A 19,422-nucleotide genomic window follows, 5' to 3' on the forward strand; every position below is an offset into this window, starting at 1 on the left:
ACGTTTGCAAACAGTCATGCTTCTCATGCAGCTCGCTGGTCTCGTGCACCCCACCCATCCTGTGTCTCTTGTACTTCTCACGCCTCTCATGGTCCTCATGCATCCCATGCCTCTCATGCCTCCAGTCTCACCGGTCTCATGCGTCCTGTTCCTCTTGCGCCACTCAAGCCTCTCATGCATCTCATGCCTGCCGTGCAGCGTGACGTGGCGCTCCAGGGAGCAATGAAGCTTTAATGAAGCTTTGGCGTGGCGCTAGCAGGGAAACTCATTAGCGTCGTGTTCCACTTAAAAGCCGCTGAACTTAAACAGCTTTCATTCTCAGCAGCTCATGTTTTTTACATGAGGGCTGCTTTTTGTGTGTGTGTGTGGGGGGGGGGGGGGGGGGGGTAGAGGTTGGCGTGAAGTGTTCATGAAATATGGAAACTCTACTTTGCTATTTTGCTGATGATGTCATCACCGGTGCATGTTTACGCTTTGCTTTGTGTCGTTAGGCAGCCGTGATGCATTTATTTGTTTACGTTACTCCTGTCTTTCCTCACGCACTCTCACCGTGACTCAACCATGGGGGGGTCCTATGACAGAAATTGTTTTGCTGTTTGGAACATCACCACGTCATCACAGGTCAGACCCCTCCCCCCCCAAAAAGGTCATTTTGTGTCTTCCACCTGTGTCTCCGCAGGCAGACACACTTTGACCTCCACCAGCGAAGCGTTTCCCGTGTGTGCGTGTCGGTGACGCGCCCTGCCCCCCGCAGGCCCGAGGCCGCCTTGACTCATCCCGTCTACCGACCGGACCGAGGTCTGGTGGTGCCGGCTGTGGCGTCAAACACGCCCCCTCGCCCCTGCCCCGCAGGAAGTGATGTCACGGCCGAGCAGGAGGGAAAAGAGATGGAAAGAGTTTCTTCTTTAAGTCGCAGTAAAGCAGCGCTGTGCTGGTTGCCATGGAGACAACCACAGCTTCACCATCCTCAGCTTGCACCCTGGGAATCTTCCATTGTCTCACTGGTGTCGCCTGTTCGATTCCCTGTGGCGGTGCGCAAAGCATTTTTAGCCGTGGCGCCAGAAAATGCTGATGCCATGTATGATTCATGGCGGCTAATTGGTTGAAATGCAGTGATTGATCTCTGAAGAACACCTACAGTTACGCCATCAGGAGGCGTCGGTGTCCTCGTCGGCCGACTGGACGTCCTGTGCAGCTGCTCACTGATGTCAGGTCAGCCCTCCTCGTGTCCAAACACGCTTCCAGTGCTTTGTGGCGTTTGCACGTCCCACGTGTTCACTCGTTGTGCTGCTTTGTTTGTTGCCATGACAACCGGGATGGAGACGTTCTCGTTAATATTCAGAGGGCACTGAAAGGTCAACACAGTGTGGCTAAAAAGTAACATTTCCTCTGAAAAACAACAGACCGCTGGAAACACCGTGACCATGCCATCATGGCCCACACTCATCGCCTCGCGCTTCCCTGATAGTGTAGTGCTTCACGTCTGATAATATGGCATATAGATAATATATGATAGTGGAGTAGTTAGCTGATATTGGTTCGCTGATAGCGTAGTGGTTTGTCGATAACGCTGATAGTGTAGTGTTTCACTTTTCTGATAATATACATAGTGCTTCACTGATAGTGTATTGGTTTGTTGACAATGTAGATGTTCCCTAAGAGTGTAGTGGTTCACTTCTCTGATAATACAGTGGTTCACTGATAGTGTAGTGGTTAATTTCTCTGAAACCCTCTACACCTCAGACTTCACACACAACTCCACACAGTGTCACATCCAGAAGTTCTCCGACGACACAGCCATCGTTGGTTGTGTTTCAGAGGGGAATGATCTGGAATACAGGACGGTCATCAGGGACTTTGTCAGCTGGAGTGAGCTTAACCAGCTGCAACTCAACACCAGCAAGACAAAGGAGATGATCATTAACTTCCAGAGGAAAACATCTCACTTCACACCGGTGAACATCCAGGGAGCAGACATAGAGTTGGTAGACAGCTACAAATTCCTGGGTGTTCACCTTAACAACAAACTGGACTGGTCCGTCAACACCCACGCCCTCTACAAGAAAGGCCAGAGTCGCCTCCACCTGCTGAGGAGACTGAGGTCCTTTGGTGTGTGCAGGACTCTTTTACGGACCTTTTATGACTCTGTGGTGGCCTCAGCCATCTTCTATGCTGTGGGCTGCTGGAGAGGGGGCAGCACGGACAGGGACAGGAGCAGGATCAATAGGCTGATCAGGAGAGCGAGCTCTGTCCTGGACGGTCCTCTGGACTCCGTGGAGGAAGTGGGGGAGAGAAGGATGTTGGCTAAGCTGACATCCATCATGGACAACACCTCTCACCCGCTACATGACACTGTGGGTTCCCTGAGCAGCTCCTTCAGCAGCAGACTGTTACACCCACGGTGTAAGAAGGAGAGGTTCCGCAGGTCCTTCATACCGACCACTGTCAGGCTCTACAACACCTGCACCACCTGAACCATGTTGTAGTCACTATGCTTTCTTTACTTGCGTATCTTGCTTGCTGCTGTAACAAGTGAATTTCCCCGCTGTGGGATTAATAAAGTACTAATACAAAATAAGTTGTTCTCTGATAGTATAGTGGTTCACTGACAATGTAGTGGTTCACTTATAACATCATGGTTCACTGGTAGTGTAGTTCATTTGTCTGAAAATAAGTTGTTCTCTGATAATGTAGTGGTTCATTGGGAATGTAGTGGTTAGCTGACTGTATGGTGGTTCACTTCTGTGATAATATAATGGAATGCTTCACTGGCAATGTAGTGGTTCACAGACAACGCAATGGTTCACTGTGATAATGTGGTGGTTCACTCATAACGCCATGGTTCACTGGTAGTGTAGTGGTTCACCGACCATGTAGTGGTTTGCTGATGGTGCAGTGGTTGACTGAGCATGTAGAACGTCAGCTGGGGTAGGCTTCATTTCGCAACATGATGATGCTAAAGATGGAAAGTGAGCGCTCCTGTGGAACATGAAGATATACAATGCTCGTTTACGTTGCACACTAGCACAGATGATCCTTTGTGACGCTAAAGATGATGATGATGATGATGAGTCGTCATCAGTGCCTGCTAGCATAGCAATGAACAGCTGCTAATGAGTGGATGTGATTTTATTTATTTAGCATTTAGTGAAGCTTTAGGATAGCGAGTCACGAAAGCACGTGTGTGTCATGGAGGTGTTTCTGTACTTCCTGCTGACCACCTCCAATCTGAAACCAATCTTACATCTTTGACAACCTGGACTAATGCTAAACTAAATGCTCAGCTAAAGTAAATGCTGCTCAATAAGAGGCAGCCTTACTGTCAACATTTGCATATGAAATACTTCAACATCCCAAGGAGAAAACAAGCTTTGCTTGATTTCCCTGAAAGAAAAGAAAAAATGCCTAATTAAGTCTTAAACGCACAGGCTGCGGTTGTCAAGGTAACTGATGACAGTCGCATGTCCCGCCTCCTTCCTATTAGCCATCAGGCAGCAGCCATGCAGGCCGTTCATTAATTAGACATCAATCCTGCAGGTCAACAGGAGATCTCTTCATCGCTAATGCAGCCTGATGCAAACACTTATTGATTGCATTGATCCACTGATGACTCCTGCTGAAATCAAAACGTTTCAACTCGAATACAAGAAATAGTTTATGTAAAATAAGTCCGTTTAAATGTAGCATGTACAGTAGCTAGCATTGCTAACAGCTAGTCGCTATCGGTCATGACAGAGCACGTTTTATTGGCTTGTTTTACTGCTATGACTTATCGAACTATTCAAAGCGCTGAATGTTTAAATTACACTTACACGTTTAATGATGTGTTTTATTGTCAACATTAGCTGAAACTATACAGAGCTGTTTTGGGGTATTAATATTTACAGCAAGCCGCACCGGGAACAACGTCTCAGCCAATCGGCCGGCAGCACGAGGATTGCTCGCTCGCTGATTGGCCGACTGGCCTGGATTGAAGAAGGCTCCTTGTCGCTCCTCTGAAGCGGACATAAAGGCAGCGACGCCCGGCAGGAGCGTCACACGGAGCCCGCTCACGTCCACCCACACGTCCGGAGCTCTAGAACCGGGCTCGGCGCTCCATTTTTATAAATTTTTTTTCTTCATTTATTTTTTGTGATTTTTCTGCTTTTTTTACCGGACTGCAGGCGCTTGCGTGGCGCCACTGCGGCTGTGAAGTGTCACGTGACCTTTATGAACTACGAGCGGCGGGACGACAGGTGCGTTCGTCGTCTTGTTGACACTCTGATTGACAGCTGTCACTCGCACCTGCTTGACGTGTCTGCACGTGTGAGCCCACTGCGTAGTTGATCTTAGCTTAGCTTAGCATGTGTTTTGGTGCCAAGAGAAGGGGGGATAAGGGGGGGATGGTGCTGATGCTGAGGATGCTGCAGTGTTGGCGCCACACGAGCACGCTCCTCCGTGCACAGCAACGCCTCGGCACAATGCAACAACCCCCCCCATCTCGTCTTCATGCTGTTGATGTTCGTGTGCGTGCGCGTGTGCTGCATCGGGAGACAATAGACGCACGCACACACACCAATGACCCCGTGCACCATGCATCACGCTGCTGGCCTTACATAGCTAACCACCGTGTGTGCGCGTGCGTGTGTGTGCGTGTGGTGGAGGGTGCAGACGTCCACCTGCTTGCATGAACTCGTGCACCTGAACACATCACAACGCATGATGTCACGTGTTTACACACACGTACTGTTCCAAGAAGCTGTGACTACGCGCACGCGCACACGCACGGTTTGGTGTAAAATGCCACCTTGATTTCCATAAGAAGAATGTTGGCGCTGGTGTGGCAGGAAGATCACAGCACTTACCAAGCCCCCGCCCCACCTTTTATTTTGTAATCACCCTTCTTTTATTGTGGTAATCACCCTTCTTTTATTGTGGTAATCATCCTTTTTTTTATTTTGGTAATCATCCTTCTTTTATTGTGGTAGTCACCCTTCTTGTATTTTTGTAGTCAGCCTTTTATTTTGGTAGTCATGCTTCTTTTATTTTATTTTGGTTGGTTGGTTGGTTGGTTGAATTTATTTCGAACACGCATATGTCCGAAAAGGAGTAGGAAGAAGCAGAGCTTATTTAATCCTACTTATTTTGTAGTCACTTCTTTTATTTTGGTAGTCACCCTTTTATTTTTTAGTCCTACTTTTATTTTGGTGGTCATTTGTCATCTTTTTATTTGGTAATCACTCTTTTATTTTGGTAGTCGCCCGTCTTTTATTTTGGTAATCACCCTTCTTTTATTGTGGTAGTCACCCTTCCTGTATTTTTGTAGTCAACCTTTTATTTTGGTAGTCACCCTTTAATTTTTTAGTCCTACTTTTATTTTGGTGGTCATTTGTCATCTTTTTATTTGGTAATCACTCTTTTATTTTGGTAGTCGCCCTTCTTGTATTGTTGTAGTCACCCTTTTATTTTGGTAGTCGGCCTTTTATTTTGGTGGTCGTGATGTGTGAGGATCCCAGGCGCTGGTGAGGAGGAGGAGGATGATGATGATGGTGGTGATGAAGGGTGCCACTTGGAAGCGCCCACGTTTGAGTGGAGTCAACGAGCGTGTGGGCGGGGCTAGTGCATTGTGGGAAATGCTGGGATTGGCAGCGTCGGTCTCCTGATTGGCTGTGCGAGGATGAAATGATTCTTTTTTTTGTCTTTATTTTTATGATGCAGCTGCGTTGTTCTCCACCGTGGCGTCGCATCCGTTACCATGACAACCACACCGGGACCGCCGGCACGATGAGAGGACGGTCGCCCGCCGGACGGTGTCTCTCTCCGCCTCTTCAGGCGCCGTACCCCATCAGTGTTGGTCATGGAGGGAGGCGGGACTAAAAGGGTCTCTGAGCGGTTGGCAGTCAGGGGGGCGTGGCCTCGGCCAGCAGATGGCGCTGTGAGGGAGTGATTGTCACCTCCAGAGGAACGCGTGAGACGTGTCACGCCGCTTCACAGCGTCTGATGGAGGCATACGGCGTGATGAACAGTCACATGACGCACGCACAACATCCCGCTGACTGGGCTGAGGATGATGATGATGCTGATGATGAAGACCTGCGAGTCAGCATTTCTGGTCATGTTTGTGAGGTCACAGGTCACAGGTCACGTGCTGGAGTCCATCCAGGCTGGTCTTTGTGGCTGTGATGGTGGCTCGGCCTGCTTGATGCCGGCGCACGTGTGTTTGCTTCTCATGACAGCTAATGGAGGCCTCCACAATGCGCCCCCCTCCCCCTCGCGCTTCCCCTCGCCCACGCACCCATGTTAAAAAGCGAGGCCGCATTGATGGATTTGTGTTCCTAAAGCGTTAGCTGACCTTTTATCGCCACGGTTCACAGCGCCACTGCAGACGCTGCCTTCCCCAGCATGCTTCACAGGAAGACGGAAGACGGAAGATGGACGACGCCGGCGGGTTAGAGGCGAGCTAACGCCGTCTTAGCAGCAACAGCGAGAAGCTTCGCCTCTCATCAGTGCTGCAGTCATAGAGCCAAGCTTCAGCCCCCGCAACACCAGGCTGTGTGTGTGTGCTGTACTAACCCACTGGCCATGAGGGAACTCTGAAGCTCATGTTTCCTGGGAGCGCCAGTGCTGCACACGTAGCGTGTACGTGCGTGTGCCCACATTGAAGTCATTGGTGGTGGTTGCAGCCATGCTTTGTCGGACGTTGCCAGTGAATGTTGGCATCCAACGGGAGCGGACCATACTCTGGATAGATGAGTGTAGCTGGAGGGGTTACCATGGCAACCAGAGCCGGGAACAGGGACACGCAGTAGAGCTTCATGATGGACACTGGAATCATGGTTGCATCATGTTGCCTTGAATGCCCAACCGGTATCACTACTATCAGGAGAACCAGAGTATAGAGAGGGAGGAGCCACCTGCCGTGGCCCAGCAAGGTACACCGTATTCGGGCAAACGCTCAAGAGTAGAGCGAGTGGAAAAATCAAAGTAATATAAATCAAGAAGTTATTTCCAGCTGTGTACGTGTTGATCAAGCCACAGTTTTTTTGCATGGTTATTGCACAGTTTATTGCAGAGGATTTTTGGAGCAGTTTTAATGGTGGAGTCTGACAGCTTTAGGAAGGAAAGACCTGCGATAGCTCTCCTTCACACACGTTGGATGTATCATGATGGAGGGGGTGGGAGTTTCCATCCTCCATGATGGACATGAAGCCCACTACGGTGGGCGGTTGGTCAGGTAGTCCACAATGTAGCGCTTCCAGCGCTTGTGGAAAGGAGCGCTTGATATGCTCACCTGCACAGTACGGGTAATCTTGTGTCATTGGAGGGTTTTTTTAAATGCTTGGCAATCGTAGCTATTTTGAATGTTATGGGATCTATCACTATGACGTCATAAGGCCCTCTGATAGGTGCCGTGCACCCCCAAATAAAAGTGTGTTTTCTTTCTTGCAGCGTGACACCTGCTGAACAGTGAAGACCTGAGGCATCTTCAGGAACGCTAGAGCAGCAGGAAGACCGCCCCGCCTCCCCCACTCCTCGTAAACCAAAAGCACAGGAGCCAAAGTGTCACAAGAAGAAGAAGCAAAAAAAGAACAGAAGAAGTCCATCATGAAGATGTTCAGCATCACGCTTGGAAGCTTCTTGATTGACAAGCTGATCTGACGTGACTGATTAGCACGTGCTAATCCCGACGCTGCTACATGGACACCCTAGCGACACGCCTCCTCCTTCCAGCGTTTCTTCCACCGGACGTGACACCGCCGCCAAACATCCGCTCAGCCCTTTATCCAACGCCAGTGACCTCGCGATGTTTTCGTCCTCTCGCTCCAGCATGCAACACGCCGTGTCCATGAAGCCATAGCGAGCGCAGCCGTAACGCCTCCCCGAACCCTGAGGAGCATCCATGCTTCACGCCCGCTCCACCTGGACCCGACCCGTCTGAGCTGACGGATGAGTCCGGACACTTTCATGTCTGCTGTGTGGGCGGAACCACGCTGCCCCGCTAGAACCGGGCCCAAGCCCTCCTTTGTCCTCTTCTGCTGGCTGGGGTTAAATTCTGAGCAGAGACACTCGCACGAGGGCGTCCTACGCGCATAGGCCCCGCCCCCTCACCCCCTCCCCACCACTCACTCGGTTGCCTTGAAGTGCACGTTGAGTTTCGCTGCCAAAACTTCATCCGGGAATTTGTGGCCAAATGGTGAATGTGAGCCCCCCAAGGAAGTCTCATGGTTGAGCTCGTTTACAGACGCCAAAACCCACCATGTGACTTCAACAGGAAGTGCCAAACAACGTTTACATGCAAGCTTCAATGTTTACACCCGCTCCATCTCTTCTCTCCTCGGATTAACGGTTTACACGTTGTTTTCTTCCACGGCGACGCTTGAAGGCAACACCTGCGTTTACACACGTTACATTCAGGTGCGGACCACAGAACCTCCTCATCCAATCATGACAGCTGCAGTCCCTGGAGGGATGCTTGGCTTGTCCCTGCTGCTTTTCTCCTGCCTTGCTGTTGCCACGGTAACCGCCGATAACGATGTCAGGAAGCCGCCGAGCAGCACCGGCAAACACGCCACCCTCTTCCTGCTCACGGGCTACGAGCCGCCGCCGTTCCCCAAAGGTGCACCCAAGAGAGCGGAGGTGGAGGACGGCGATGACGCGCCGCCCATGGCTGAGCCGCCCCCCAAGCCCCTCCCGCAGACCATGCTGCCGAGGAATGTGACGGCCGAGGCCCTGAAGCCGCCTCTGGGCGCGGCCCAGGTGGCCCCGCCTCCCAGGCAGCTGGTGGATGTGGACGTGTGCAGGTAAGCGCCTGCGACCCATCATTCCATCTCGTGTTTGTCTAAAGAGACTCTTCACCTGTGTGGGATGATGCTGCGCTCAGAGGCGTCTTGCTGTTGCCTAGCAACCGCACAGTTCGCTTCTTTATTGAGGCGCTCGTACTTACTTGAGCTTTTTTTGGACTATTGTGCATTTGTGAGTATGCCTTCGTGCTCGTGGACCTCCACACCATCAGGAGGCGCTGAAGAGCACTCACACACACGTTACTCCGCACCAAAACACATCGTTATCACAGATGCACCGTCTCTCTTTTTTCAAACCGATACCGATGACTTTCTGCTTTCTCAAGCTTGATGTGATACCAATCACCTGTTTTATGTTAAAATGTAGATGGAAGTGTAGTTTGTGTACATCTGGAGGTAAGAAGGGCCTGTTGATTAGTCCTAATCAAGTGTGATGACATCACGACTATCACGAGAACCAGAGTGTAGAGGGGGAGGAGCCACCTGCTGTGGCCCAGCAAGGTGCACTGTATTCGGGCACACGCTCCGAGTGGCCGGTGTGACGCCACGGAGGTCTCTGGCAAACCTTCTGCACTTTTCAAAGTTTCAAGCGGCTGGTAAGGTTTTTTGTGTGCTTGATGCTTTTTTTCCCCGCCTCATCGTGGAGCTTTACTCTTCAAGTGAATGTTGGTTTCCAAGTGAGCTCAGGGGACGTTGGGACAGGCCGTTAGCATCACAGGCAGGAGAAAAAAGGAGCACTTGATTTGGTCGCCTGCAGAGTACATGCAATCTCACCTCGTTGGAGCTTTTTGAAATGATGGCTCGTCAGAGTTATTTTTAGTTATCGGTATGACGTCATATCAAAGGGATAATTATCCTGCACCCCCTCTGATGCTTAATCACCTCCACAATTCCTTCTTCACACCATTCCAACATCAAAATGTTGTCTTCATTCAGGACATGCTTGAAGTGTCTTTAAAAATTCCACTTTTTTCCACCACAAAATTCCCACCGAAAATGAATGGACAAACGATTCCTGAGCGATTCCAACATGAAAACATTCAATTCCAGTTCCACTTTTTCTTCACACAAATTGTCTTTGATTTTAAGAATTCTTGCTACTTCCACATTTTGATTCCAACGTTCAAATGTTGGCCTCCTTCAAAACCTTCCCAAAAATTCCACTTTTTCCACATGTTTTCCCCACCTTGTGTAGTTCTTCTGTATTTTTCAAGCCATTCCAGCATCAGAACATTCCACTCATTCAGGACATTCGCTCTTGAACTTCCACACATCCCAAAAATCCCCACTTTTCTTCCTGCTTCCACATTCCTCAACCGATTCAAACCCTTCCAAGGTGAAAACATTCGGGCGATCTATTTTCCACACTCCAAAAACTGGCTTGCAGCATTTGGGTTCAGCTTCAGTTTGTGCAGAAAGTGTGTGGTAGCTGGAGATGCGATGTTTGTGTACCCCCTGACACGCCCGCTGTGCTCCTCAGGGGTTACTTTGACGTGATGGGTCACTTCGACAGCACCTTCAACTGTTCCAAGGGCAGCTACATCTACTGCTGTGGGACCTGCCACTACAGATTCTGCTGCGAGCACCAGCGCAACAGACTGGACCAGGACTCATGCACAAACTACAAGTCGCCCCACTGGGCCGAACCCCTGGTTCCTGTCACCGTCCCCGCAGGCAACAAGCCCGACCCGGACTTTGAGACTCTTCAGCAGCAGAACAGCAGGTCAGTGCGGCCCGCCGAGGCGGGACCGACATGGTCGAGTCCTCCGTCGGTCCTTCAGACTTTGTTGCGTTTCTTGTGCAGCACGGCCTACGTCATAGGCGGGGTCATCTCCTTCACGCTGGTGGTGGCCGTCGGGGTCCGGATCGCCTTCAGTAAGGTGGCACGACGCCCGCGCAACAGAGACATCAACATGCCCAGGTGAGCCCCGCCAAGCTCCTTTACAGGAAGACCAAACCACGGTGCCTCCAACACTAGAATGTGTCCAATTGCCGTTGACGTCAGATTCACACGACACGACAATTCCCAAATACGTTTGCAGGCTGCAAGGTGGCCTGGTGGTTAGCATGTTGTGTTGGCCACACAGGCAGGAGGTCTGGAACATCTGGCTTCCAATCTCTGTTTGGCAAGTCTGTGGGGAGTTTGCATATGCCCTCACCCGACCCTAGCCCAGAAAAGAGAAAGACGTGTGTGTTGGTGTCACATGAGGGTTCCCAAAAGAAGTGCACTTTTCCTTTAAAGTTGCCACAGAAAGCCTGATGTTACGTGTTTGTCGCTAAGACACTGAATGTGTCACAGCTACAAGCCATGATTTGGAATGAATGTATGGTTTTAGCTACATGCTGGAGTACAGTCTTCCCTCGCTCCGTCGCGGCTCACCTTTGGTGGACTCGATGTTTCAGGATTCTTTTTACAGGTATGAATGCTGGTACAGGCTAAGCCTGGGCCTTTAAGAAGGATTGCATTGTGGGAAGTTGAGTGTTGTAGTTCAGTGCTTCAGCACGAGGTGGTGGTGTCGCTTTATTCTCTCTCTTCTGTCTGCACCGCCCATTGACTTCTATGACCTGATTGGCTGTAGACCATTGTCAATCAATCTCCTTTGTGCCGTCTCCTAGCAAACCAGTTAACCGTGTGAGCTGCTTGCTAACCACCAATACTGTAAACAATAGCAGAAACAGAAGAAGCTAACCGTGTGAGGGCGCCAGGACGGAGAGGCACAGTCAGAGGAGTGAAATACACGTGACTAACTTCATCATTTCTTGTGTCCGACCTTGTAGGTTAAACATTCAAATTCAAAGGAAGGTTTGAACTTTGAGGGTTTAAACAGGAGAGAAATGTGAGTGAATGTTAATCCCCCGGCAATAACGAGGGAACACTGTACATTCAGCACACAATGCAACATACGTGAGTCGTTTCTTCTGGGTCTCCTCACGTGTGACAGGTCGCTCGTGGACATCTTGCGCCACCAGTCGAGTCCCGTGCAGCACGGCGAGAGGAACAACAGTGCCATGCTGACCACCTCTGACGGACGCACTTCCAAGAACATCTACACACCCATCCTGCAGAGCAAGGACAACCGCAGTGAGTGGTGACGACATACTAACGAGGCGGCCAAACGTTGAACGGAGTGTTCTTGGAGACATTTCCAAGTCATGACGGCTTCCTGGAAATGTTTGAAAGCTTTGCCACTTGCTTGAGTGTTGCCGCGACACGCCGGCGACATGTTTGCGTCTCCTCCTATCGTGTCGCCGCTCGTCTGTCTGTCAGCGAGACGGCAAGCTCGCTGGTGTGAGCCCGGCCGAGGAAGGCTCACGCCGGTGGGGTTTGGTCGTCTGCGTTCTTCTTGTCCATCAGTTTGTCGGCTCTGCTCTCTTTGCAGCTGGGAACTTGCTCCACCATTTTAACCGGCAGGGCTCCGCTTCCAGTCCCAAACACTCTGCTGCCATCGGTAAGCGTCCTGGGGCCGTGCCGGCCCGGCGGGGACGTAGGCGAGCCCTCCAACAATGTCTGTCTCGTTGTCCCGTGCCCGCTTGCTCCACGCGGTTGTCTGGTTCGCCCTCTGCTTTAATGCCAGCCTGCCACCCACACGATCCACCCCCGCCATCACAGCCCGCTTCCAGATGTGTGCCCCCCACCTCCTCACTCCCCTCCCATGTAGTGCTGACGTGCTTGTGTGCTTCCAGCCGATGCTGTGCATTAACGAGGGCTGACTCTGTTTCCCAGGCAACATAAAAGCAATGCAAGCACTCGTTTATGTCGGCGGCCGCTCCCTCCCGTGCGGCGTCTTCATCTCGGACAACGTAAACACAGTGATGATGATGATGATGATGATGACTCCAGAGGGAACAAAGCTCATCAAATGTGGACAAAGTCTTCATCATCTCCATTTCTTGACGTTTCATTTGTAACAGTTTCACCTCACTGCCCTCTTCTGTGGGCACTACCAGTCAGTCGGACTTCATTCAAGAAGGATCTGAGCTGTAAATCTCGACTGGCACACTTCCATTATTAAGTCAGTACCCCCAAAATGCTATGTACGCAGCCTCAACAGCCGCCATCTTGGCCACGTAGCGGGGGGTGGTTGCAATTCCACATTACAAAGGAGACAAGAAGAAGAAGCAGGTAGATATTGTGATTGTCATTCCTGGGATGTAAGTACGTACAGTAAGTACTACGCTGCACGCACGCACGTACGTAGGCTGTGTATCACGTGGACTACAGCAGAGTGAAAAGCAAAAAACAAGAAACAGCAGCAAAAATGGACAAACTCAGCCGTAATTTAAGAATAAAGTCAAAATATTAAGAGAAAGAAAAAGTCATCATTTTGCCAGAATAGCTTCATAATATTATCAGGACATTTGAGTTGCTTAGAGTTGAAATATTCCAGAACAAATATGCTATTTTTGAAAAGTGGTTGTAGTTTTACAAACAAAACAAAATCAAGTCAAATTAGCTTGTGGAAAATGGAAATATACAGTATTTTAAATATGGAATATTATATATACATTAGGGATGTCTGAGATTGGCGTTTTTGCTGATAACCGACATGCTGATATTGGCCAACTCTCAATTTCCCATTCCGATGTGAACGGATGCTGATGTGTGCAACGTCACTTATCTCCTGTCATGGAATGGTGGGCCACCATATTGTTTTACACATTTCTCTTGGAAATGAATAACGTATCTATCGATCGACCCACATAGATTTAAATTAAAACATTTGATAATAATGGGAATTATACTTTGTTAAAAATATCAAATGTTCAAAAGTGAAAATGTGATGAAACACCTTGAAACATAATCCAAGTGGCCCTTGCATCCTTTCATTTTCCGTATGTGGCCCTCGGTGGAAAAGGTTTGGACACCCCTGGAGCACAGTCATCGCTCGCCGCTTCAAATTTGGAGGCCTCACTCTATCACGCTTTTTCCAAAATGAATGAATCTTGCTGTTTTGTAGTTGAATTATTATAATTATTTTAATGATTATGTCTCCTCTTTTGGGTAATGGGAGTGTAAAGATGACTATAGGGCTTTTATGTCATGTCTAGAGGGCTCTAATCATGTTAAAAGGCGTATTTAGAAGGTGGTAAACAGGCTTTCTGCACTCTATAACTACGGAAATATTCCATTTATAAATAAGGAATTGACTTATCATAGTCGATGAAACGATGGATTTCTGTACTTGCCTCAGTGCACTTCAGTTAGCATACTGTGTCGACTGTGTACTTGGCTACTGAGTGCACACATTAAGAGTGTGGTGCTGTTGCAAATCCATTACCTTACTGAAAATGACAATCGCAATATTTATCCACGTCTTCAGTGAATTGCAACCACTGGAGTTAGTCCCTCTCCTTCCGCTGCATAACCAAGATGGCGTCTATGGAGGGTGGTAAGTGTCCAGCACCGCACGCTCACCATGTTGACCGTTTAGAGTGCAACATCCGGGCACGGACAGTGCACTCCATTTTGCCATACTTGTCAGTGTGAACGCACTCGTGCACTCAAAAGGCTAAGTATGGAAGTGTGCCAATGGAGTACACGGCCATAGTGTACAAAGTATACTTATTCAAGTGTACTGATGGAAGTATTCTGTTAGATTTGAGCCGGAGTCAAAAAAACACTCACACTTTCTGCACATCACACAAGAGCTAAGCTAGCATTGCTTTTTGTCCTCTGCTGTGTGTGTGTGTGCGCGTGTGTGTGACACACTTAACAGCGCCATCGTGGGCTCTTATTGGCCATTACTGTCAAAGAGCAGCATGTCCGTCTGTAATCTTAACAAGATCGCAGCATCGATTGCTTCTGTCTGCCAGACAGGAAACGACCTTAAACGGCGTTACGCAATCTTTAATTGTCACTTGAGTCTTTTTGATCAAGTGGTTGAGATGTGTGCCTGAATTTAGCGACAGTGCGCCTACCTGAATGTACGTGTGATGTAATGAATATGAGTATACATGTTGCAAAACAGCACCCCTCCCCCACACTGCCCATGTTACATAAGAGCAGTGTTTTTGCTGTGTATCGATCCACACGCTGCATCAATGTGACACGTAGTGCGGTCGCCATGGAGCTGCTGGAGACACTTCCTGTTCCTCACTCTGTCTTCTGGTCTCCTTTTAGAGCGCGGGGCCCGCATGAACAACACCCCCCAGCTCTCCTCTGGCCCGAAGCTGATAGCAAGCAGCAGCAAAGGCGGCGGTGGCAGCGGCGGAGGCATGGGCATCATGGGGGCCGGCATGAGGCACAACAGCAGCCACGCTTCCTTCTCGCACTCCTTCCACAACCTGGCCCAGCTGCCGCCGTCCTACGAGGCCGCCATGAAACCCGAAATCAGCCGCTACAGCTCCCTCAAGAAGCTGGGTGAGTCCAGGCCAGGTGTGGGGGGGTATTAGGTGTCTTGGCATGAGCTCTCGTGGCCATGAGGATGGAGGATGTGTCATCATGTGGATAAAGAGAGGCAGCAGCATTCATTTTAGAGAAAGTGTGAAGATGTCATCCAGAATCCAACCAGACTGAACTACTGAGAATGTTAATACACGCCCTTCAACCCAGAAACACTATAAACCTATCAACCTTGCAATCCAGCCCACTTGGGCGTTCCAAGCGTCACCCAGCAGGTGCTTTTTTTTCCCACTGGCGTTCAACAGCTGGCGCCGTGTTAATATCCAAGCGGACGCTGGAGTCATTCCACGTTTGATCAAATGTACTTAAGATCTGTCTGATCAAAACGCGATCGCTGTACATAATTTCTAGGATAGCATGGAAAAAATGCACTACTTCCTGGTACGGCACCCTAAGCATGGTGGGAACTGTGGGTTTTCTTAGCGTAAACGTGAAGCCAATCTGTTGTAAAACATTTGAAAAGCCTGTGTGTCATTGTAGCTTGCATGAAAGTAATGATAGACTATGTTGCCCATACATTGTGGTTATCTACAGCCCATGTTGCTGGTCTTGGTGCCTCTCTCCTCTTCTTCTCCTTTGGGCTTTTCCCTTCAGGGGTCACCACAGCCAATCAATTGCCTCCACCTAACCCTGTCTTCTGCATCCTCTTCTCTCACACCAACTACCTTCATGTCCTCTTTCACTACATCCATAAACCTCCTCTTTGGTCTTCCTCTTGGCCTCCTGCCTGGCAGTTCCAAACTCAGCATCCTTCTACCTGTATATTCCCTATCTCTCCTCTGGACATGTCCAAACCATCTCAGTCTGGCCTCTCTGACTTTATCTCCAAAACCTCTAACATGTGCTGTCCCTCTGATGTACTCATTCCTGATCCTATCCTTCCTGGTCACTCCCAGAGAGAACCTCAGCATCTTCATCTCTGCTACCTCCAGCTCTGTCTCCTGTCTTTTCCTCATGGACACTGTCTCCAGACCAAACACCACCACAGTTTTGTACACCTTTCCTTTCATTTGAGCTGAAACTCTTCTATCACACATCACACCTGACACTTTTCTCCACCCGTACCATCCTGCCTGTACACGCTTCTTCACCTCTTTTCCACACTCTCCATTGCTCTGGACTGTTGACCCTAAGTACTTCAAATCCTCCACCTTCTTGATCTCTTCTCCCTGTAAGCTCAGTGTTCCACTTGGGTCCCTCTCATTCACACACATGTACTCTGTCTTACTGCGCTAACCTTCATTCCTCTCCTTTCCAGGGCAAACCTCCACCTCTCTAGCTTCTCCTCCACCTGTTCTCTGCTCTCACTGCAGATCGCAATGTCATCTGCAAACATCATAGTCCATGGAGATTCCTGTCTAACCTCGTCTCAGTCTGTCCATCACCATAGCGAACAAGAAGGGGCTCAGAGCTGATCCCTGATGCAGTCCCACCTCCACCTTGAACTCCTCTGTCACACCTACAGCACACCTCACCACTGTCTTCCAGTCCTCATACATGTCCTCTTGGTGTCTCTCTGGTGAACTAAAATAAAGGTCCCATCCTCACTTTTTAGGTACTTCCTGTTCCTTTATGGCCTCCTTTGCCCCGTGGCAGCAGGATTTCAAAATAAGAGTAATTTAAATCCCTGTTTCCCAGCCTTTATTGCGCCAGTGCACATACTTGATGAGACTTGTTGTGTTGTATGAATGGAAATGCACAGGTTGGTTCTGTACAGGGCCGCACGGTGGTCTAGTGGTTAGCACGTTGGCCAACACAGGAACAGCCTGGGTTCGATTCTCCCCTGGGCATTTCTGTGTGGAGTTTGCATGTTCTCCCCGTGTGTGTGGGGGTTTTCTCCGGGTACTCCGGCTTCCTCCCACATTCCAAAAACATGCAGGTGAGGTTAATTGGCGACTCTAAATTGTCCATAGATATGAATGTGAGTGTGAATGCTTGTTTGTCTATATGTGCCCTGTCAGCTGGCAACCAGTCCAGGGTGTACCCCACCTGTCGCCCAAAGTCAGCTGGGATAGGCACCAGCATGCCCCCGCGACCCTAATGAGGAAGAAGCGGTATAGAAAATGGATGGATGGTTCTGTACATTGTGCCATCTAGTGGAAGAGCATGGAATTGTTGTGCCAGTCACAACATGTGGCTGGCATGGATTGGTGAGCAAAGATCAATGATTTGTGGTGAATAAATAATCACTTCCAGATGAGTTAAGTGAAATTGGATCATTTCCCGCAGTGCAGCAGCACAGCTGATGTCTAATGTGCTTGGGAATCTGACTGATTGTTGTTCTCCGCAGAGAAAGAGCTGGATGAATATTCCGGCTATTATTCCGCCAAGCGTCGCTCCACCAACGTGGCGCCCTCCTTCCACTCCTCGCAGCACCACATTCCCTGGGGGGGCGACTACACGCTGGACTCCAGGGGCACACTGCCACTCAATGGCTCGCGGCCCCGCCTCCAAATGCCCCCCTCCACGCCCAACCCGTACCCGCTGCCCGTGCAGACACACTACACGAGCTCCAGCTTCGACCGGCCGCCGCGCCGCGTCCGCTCCCAGGACCAACTGCTGGCACTGGGGGAGGGCAACACGCTGTCCCGCCTGTCCAAGAACCAGCAGCACCAGTACTACAAGGCCGTGATGGGCGGGAGCAGGAGCTCCACCTCCCAGACACTCCGCAGGTGACAGGGCCGCTCGGCCACCAACCATCAGTCCGTAAATGCGTGCTAACAACATGTGCTTGCAGATCCCACGAGCGGCTGCTGGTGTCTCCCGATCACCTGGAGGAGCGGCTGATGGCGATGGGCCTGGTGGGGGGAGCGGAGCGAAGCGGCATGGTGCCCACGATGGGTCGCCTGAGCCACCACCAGAAGGCCCAGTCGCAGCAGAACATCTGTGTCACCCCCTCCATGGACCGCCACCACATGATCAAGATGAACTCCCACCCAACGTCCGGCCACGAGCACGAGCGCGGCGTGGGCGTGCACGGTGGCTGGGACGGTGGGGTGGGCTCCATGGGGGGCCACCCCAGCGCGCGCCGCATGGCCTTCGCCAGCAAGCGCCAGAACACCATCGAGCAGCTCCACTTCATCCCTGGCGGGGGAGGGGGAGGCCACGCCCTCCGGACTGGGAGTAAGAATGAAGTGACTGTGTGAGACGACAACAGAAGCCCCCCCCCTTTTTTTTTTAAGGAAACCCACTTTCATTTTTGTCCGCCATGTTGTGAAAACCCCAAAGTTCCTTTTAGGATGTTTGGTGCGGTGCAGGGTCCGATGACACCAGCGCCAGAGGCACAACTACGTCTCGTCGTCTCCTTAGCGACACAGCTGAGTCTTCTCGTTGCGTAGTGAGGAAGCATCGCTAGCTAGCCTGTTAGCTGACGTCCATGACGAAGCATTTAAAGGCCCACATCCTGCAAAAAACTGCTGGAGAACTTTCTAGTTTGGAACGTTACCCTCGACCTCATCCAAACCTCAGCAAAGCCACCAATGGGACTGTGCTCAGCGCCCCCCCGTGGACGCCTGCGACATCACATGCGAGTGTGTGCGTGTGTGTTGGGGGTGGGGGACACACTAAGGGCTATAACCAAGTAATGATGTTTGTGTGTCTGTGCAGCGTCTGCGTCTCGTTTGTGGAGGCATGCTCGTTCTTGACTTCCCGTCAGAGGAGAGGGGACTCGACTTGCTTTAAATCTTTAACCTTATTTTGTGTGACTTCAAATACACACAACATACGTGTGTGCGTGCGTGTGTTTATTACGAGGCCACCGTTTCAATAAAGTCACATCACACATTTGTCACTATTACAACTCCTAATTCATGTTTTCATTTCTAAAAAGGACAGGAGCCGATGCAATCTAACGTAGTGATGATGTCACAGCCGGTGATGATGATGTCACAGCGTGCGTGTGCGTGTCCTCCATTGTCATATCAACTTTGAATGAACATACATTCGCTGACAGCTCCGTCGCTCGCCTTTTGAAGAAGAACCGTGGAGGAGAAGAGGCACGCCAGGGAAAATATAAAAAAATGAAATGTTTCATGGTGTCCGTCATGCATGCGTGCGTGCGTGCGTGACATTTATTTTAATTTGTAAGATACTCTGCATACCTCAGAACTGTAAGATACTTTTAATTACTCCCTCCTGTGTTTTGTCTTTCCAGGGTGAAGGCCTCACTAACTTGTTTGTACAAACCATGTTTGACGATGATAACTACAAATAAATCCTTTCAAAGCGTCCTTGTCTAAT

The 19,422-nt window shown here is 50.1% G+C and overlaps 1 protein-coding gene across 2 annotated transcripts; it reads left to right on the forward strand.

Annotated features, from left to right (window-relative positions):
- The first annotated feature begins 3,729 nt into the window (after positions 1-3,729).
- shisa7b (shisa family member 7) lies at positions 3,730-19,411 on the forward strand. Of its 2 annotated transcripts, XM_054764372.1 has the most exons (9): positions 3,730-4,235; positions 7,429-8,780; positions 10,261-10,503; positions 10,585-10,701; positions 11,723-11,862; positions 12,161-12,229; positions 14,902-15,141; positions 17,474-17,855; positions 17,921-19,411. In XM_054764372.1, exons 2-9 carry the CDS (start codon positions 8,425-8,427, stop codon positions 18,327-18,329), a joined length of 1,956 nt encoding a protein of 651 aa, XP_054620347.1. In that variant the 5' UTR covers positions 3,730-4,235; positions 7,429-8,424; the 3' UTR covers positions 18,330-19,411. The 2 variants fall into 2 exon arrangements, with proteins under 2 accessions (XP_054620347.1, XP_054620348.1); XM_054764373.1 differs by lacking the exon at positions 12,161-12,229 and having other exon boundaries at positions 3,759-4,235.
- The last annotated feature ends 11 nt before the right edge of the window (positions 19,412-19,422 follow it).

This window comes from Dunckerocampus dactyliophorus, chromosome 20 (genome assembly GCF_027744805.1).
Source record: "Dunckerocampus dactyliophorus isolate RoL2022-P2 chromosome 20, RoL_Ddac_1.1, whole genome shotgun sequence".
Lineage (NCBI taxonomy): Eukaryota > Metazoa > Chordata > Actinopteri > Syngnathiformes > Syngnathidae > Dunckerocampus > Dunckerocampus dactyliophorus.

Coding starts and splice junctions, on each gene's coding strand:
- shisa7b (XM_054764372.1), top strand. CDS start 8,425: ATGACAGCTGCAGTCCCTGGAGGGATGCTTGGCTTGTCCCTGCTGCTT. Junction 15,142..17,473: donor CAGCTCCCTCAAGAAGCTGG/GTGAGTCCAGGC, acceptor TGTTCTCCGCAG/AGAAAGAGCTGGATGAATAT. Junction 17,856..17,920: donor ACCTCCCAGACACTCCGCAG/GTGACAGGGCCG, acceptor ATGTGCTTGCAG/ATCCCACGAGCGGCTGCTGG.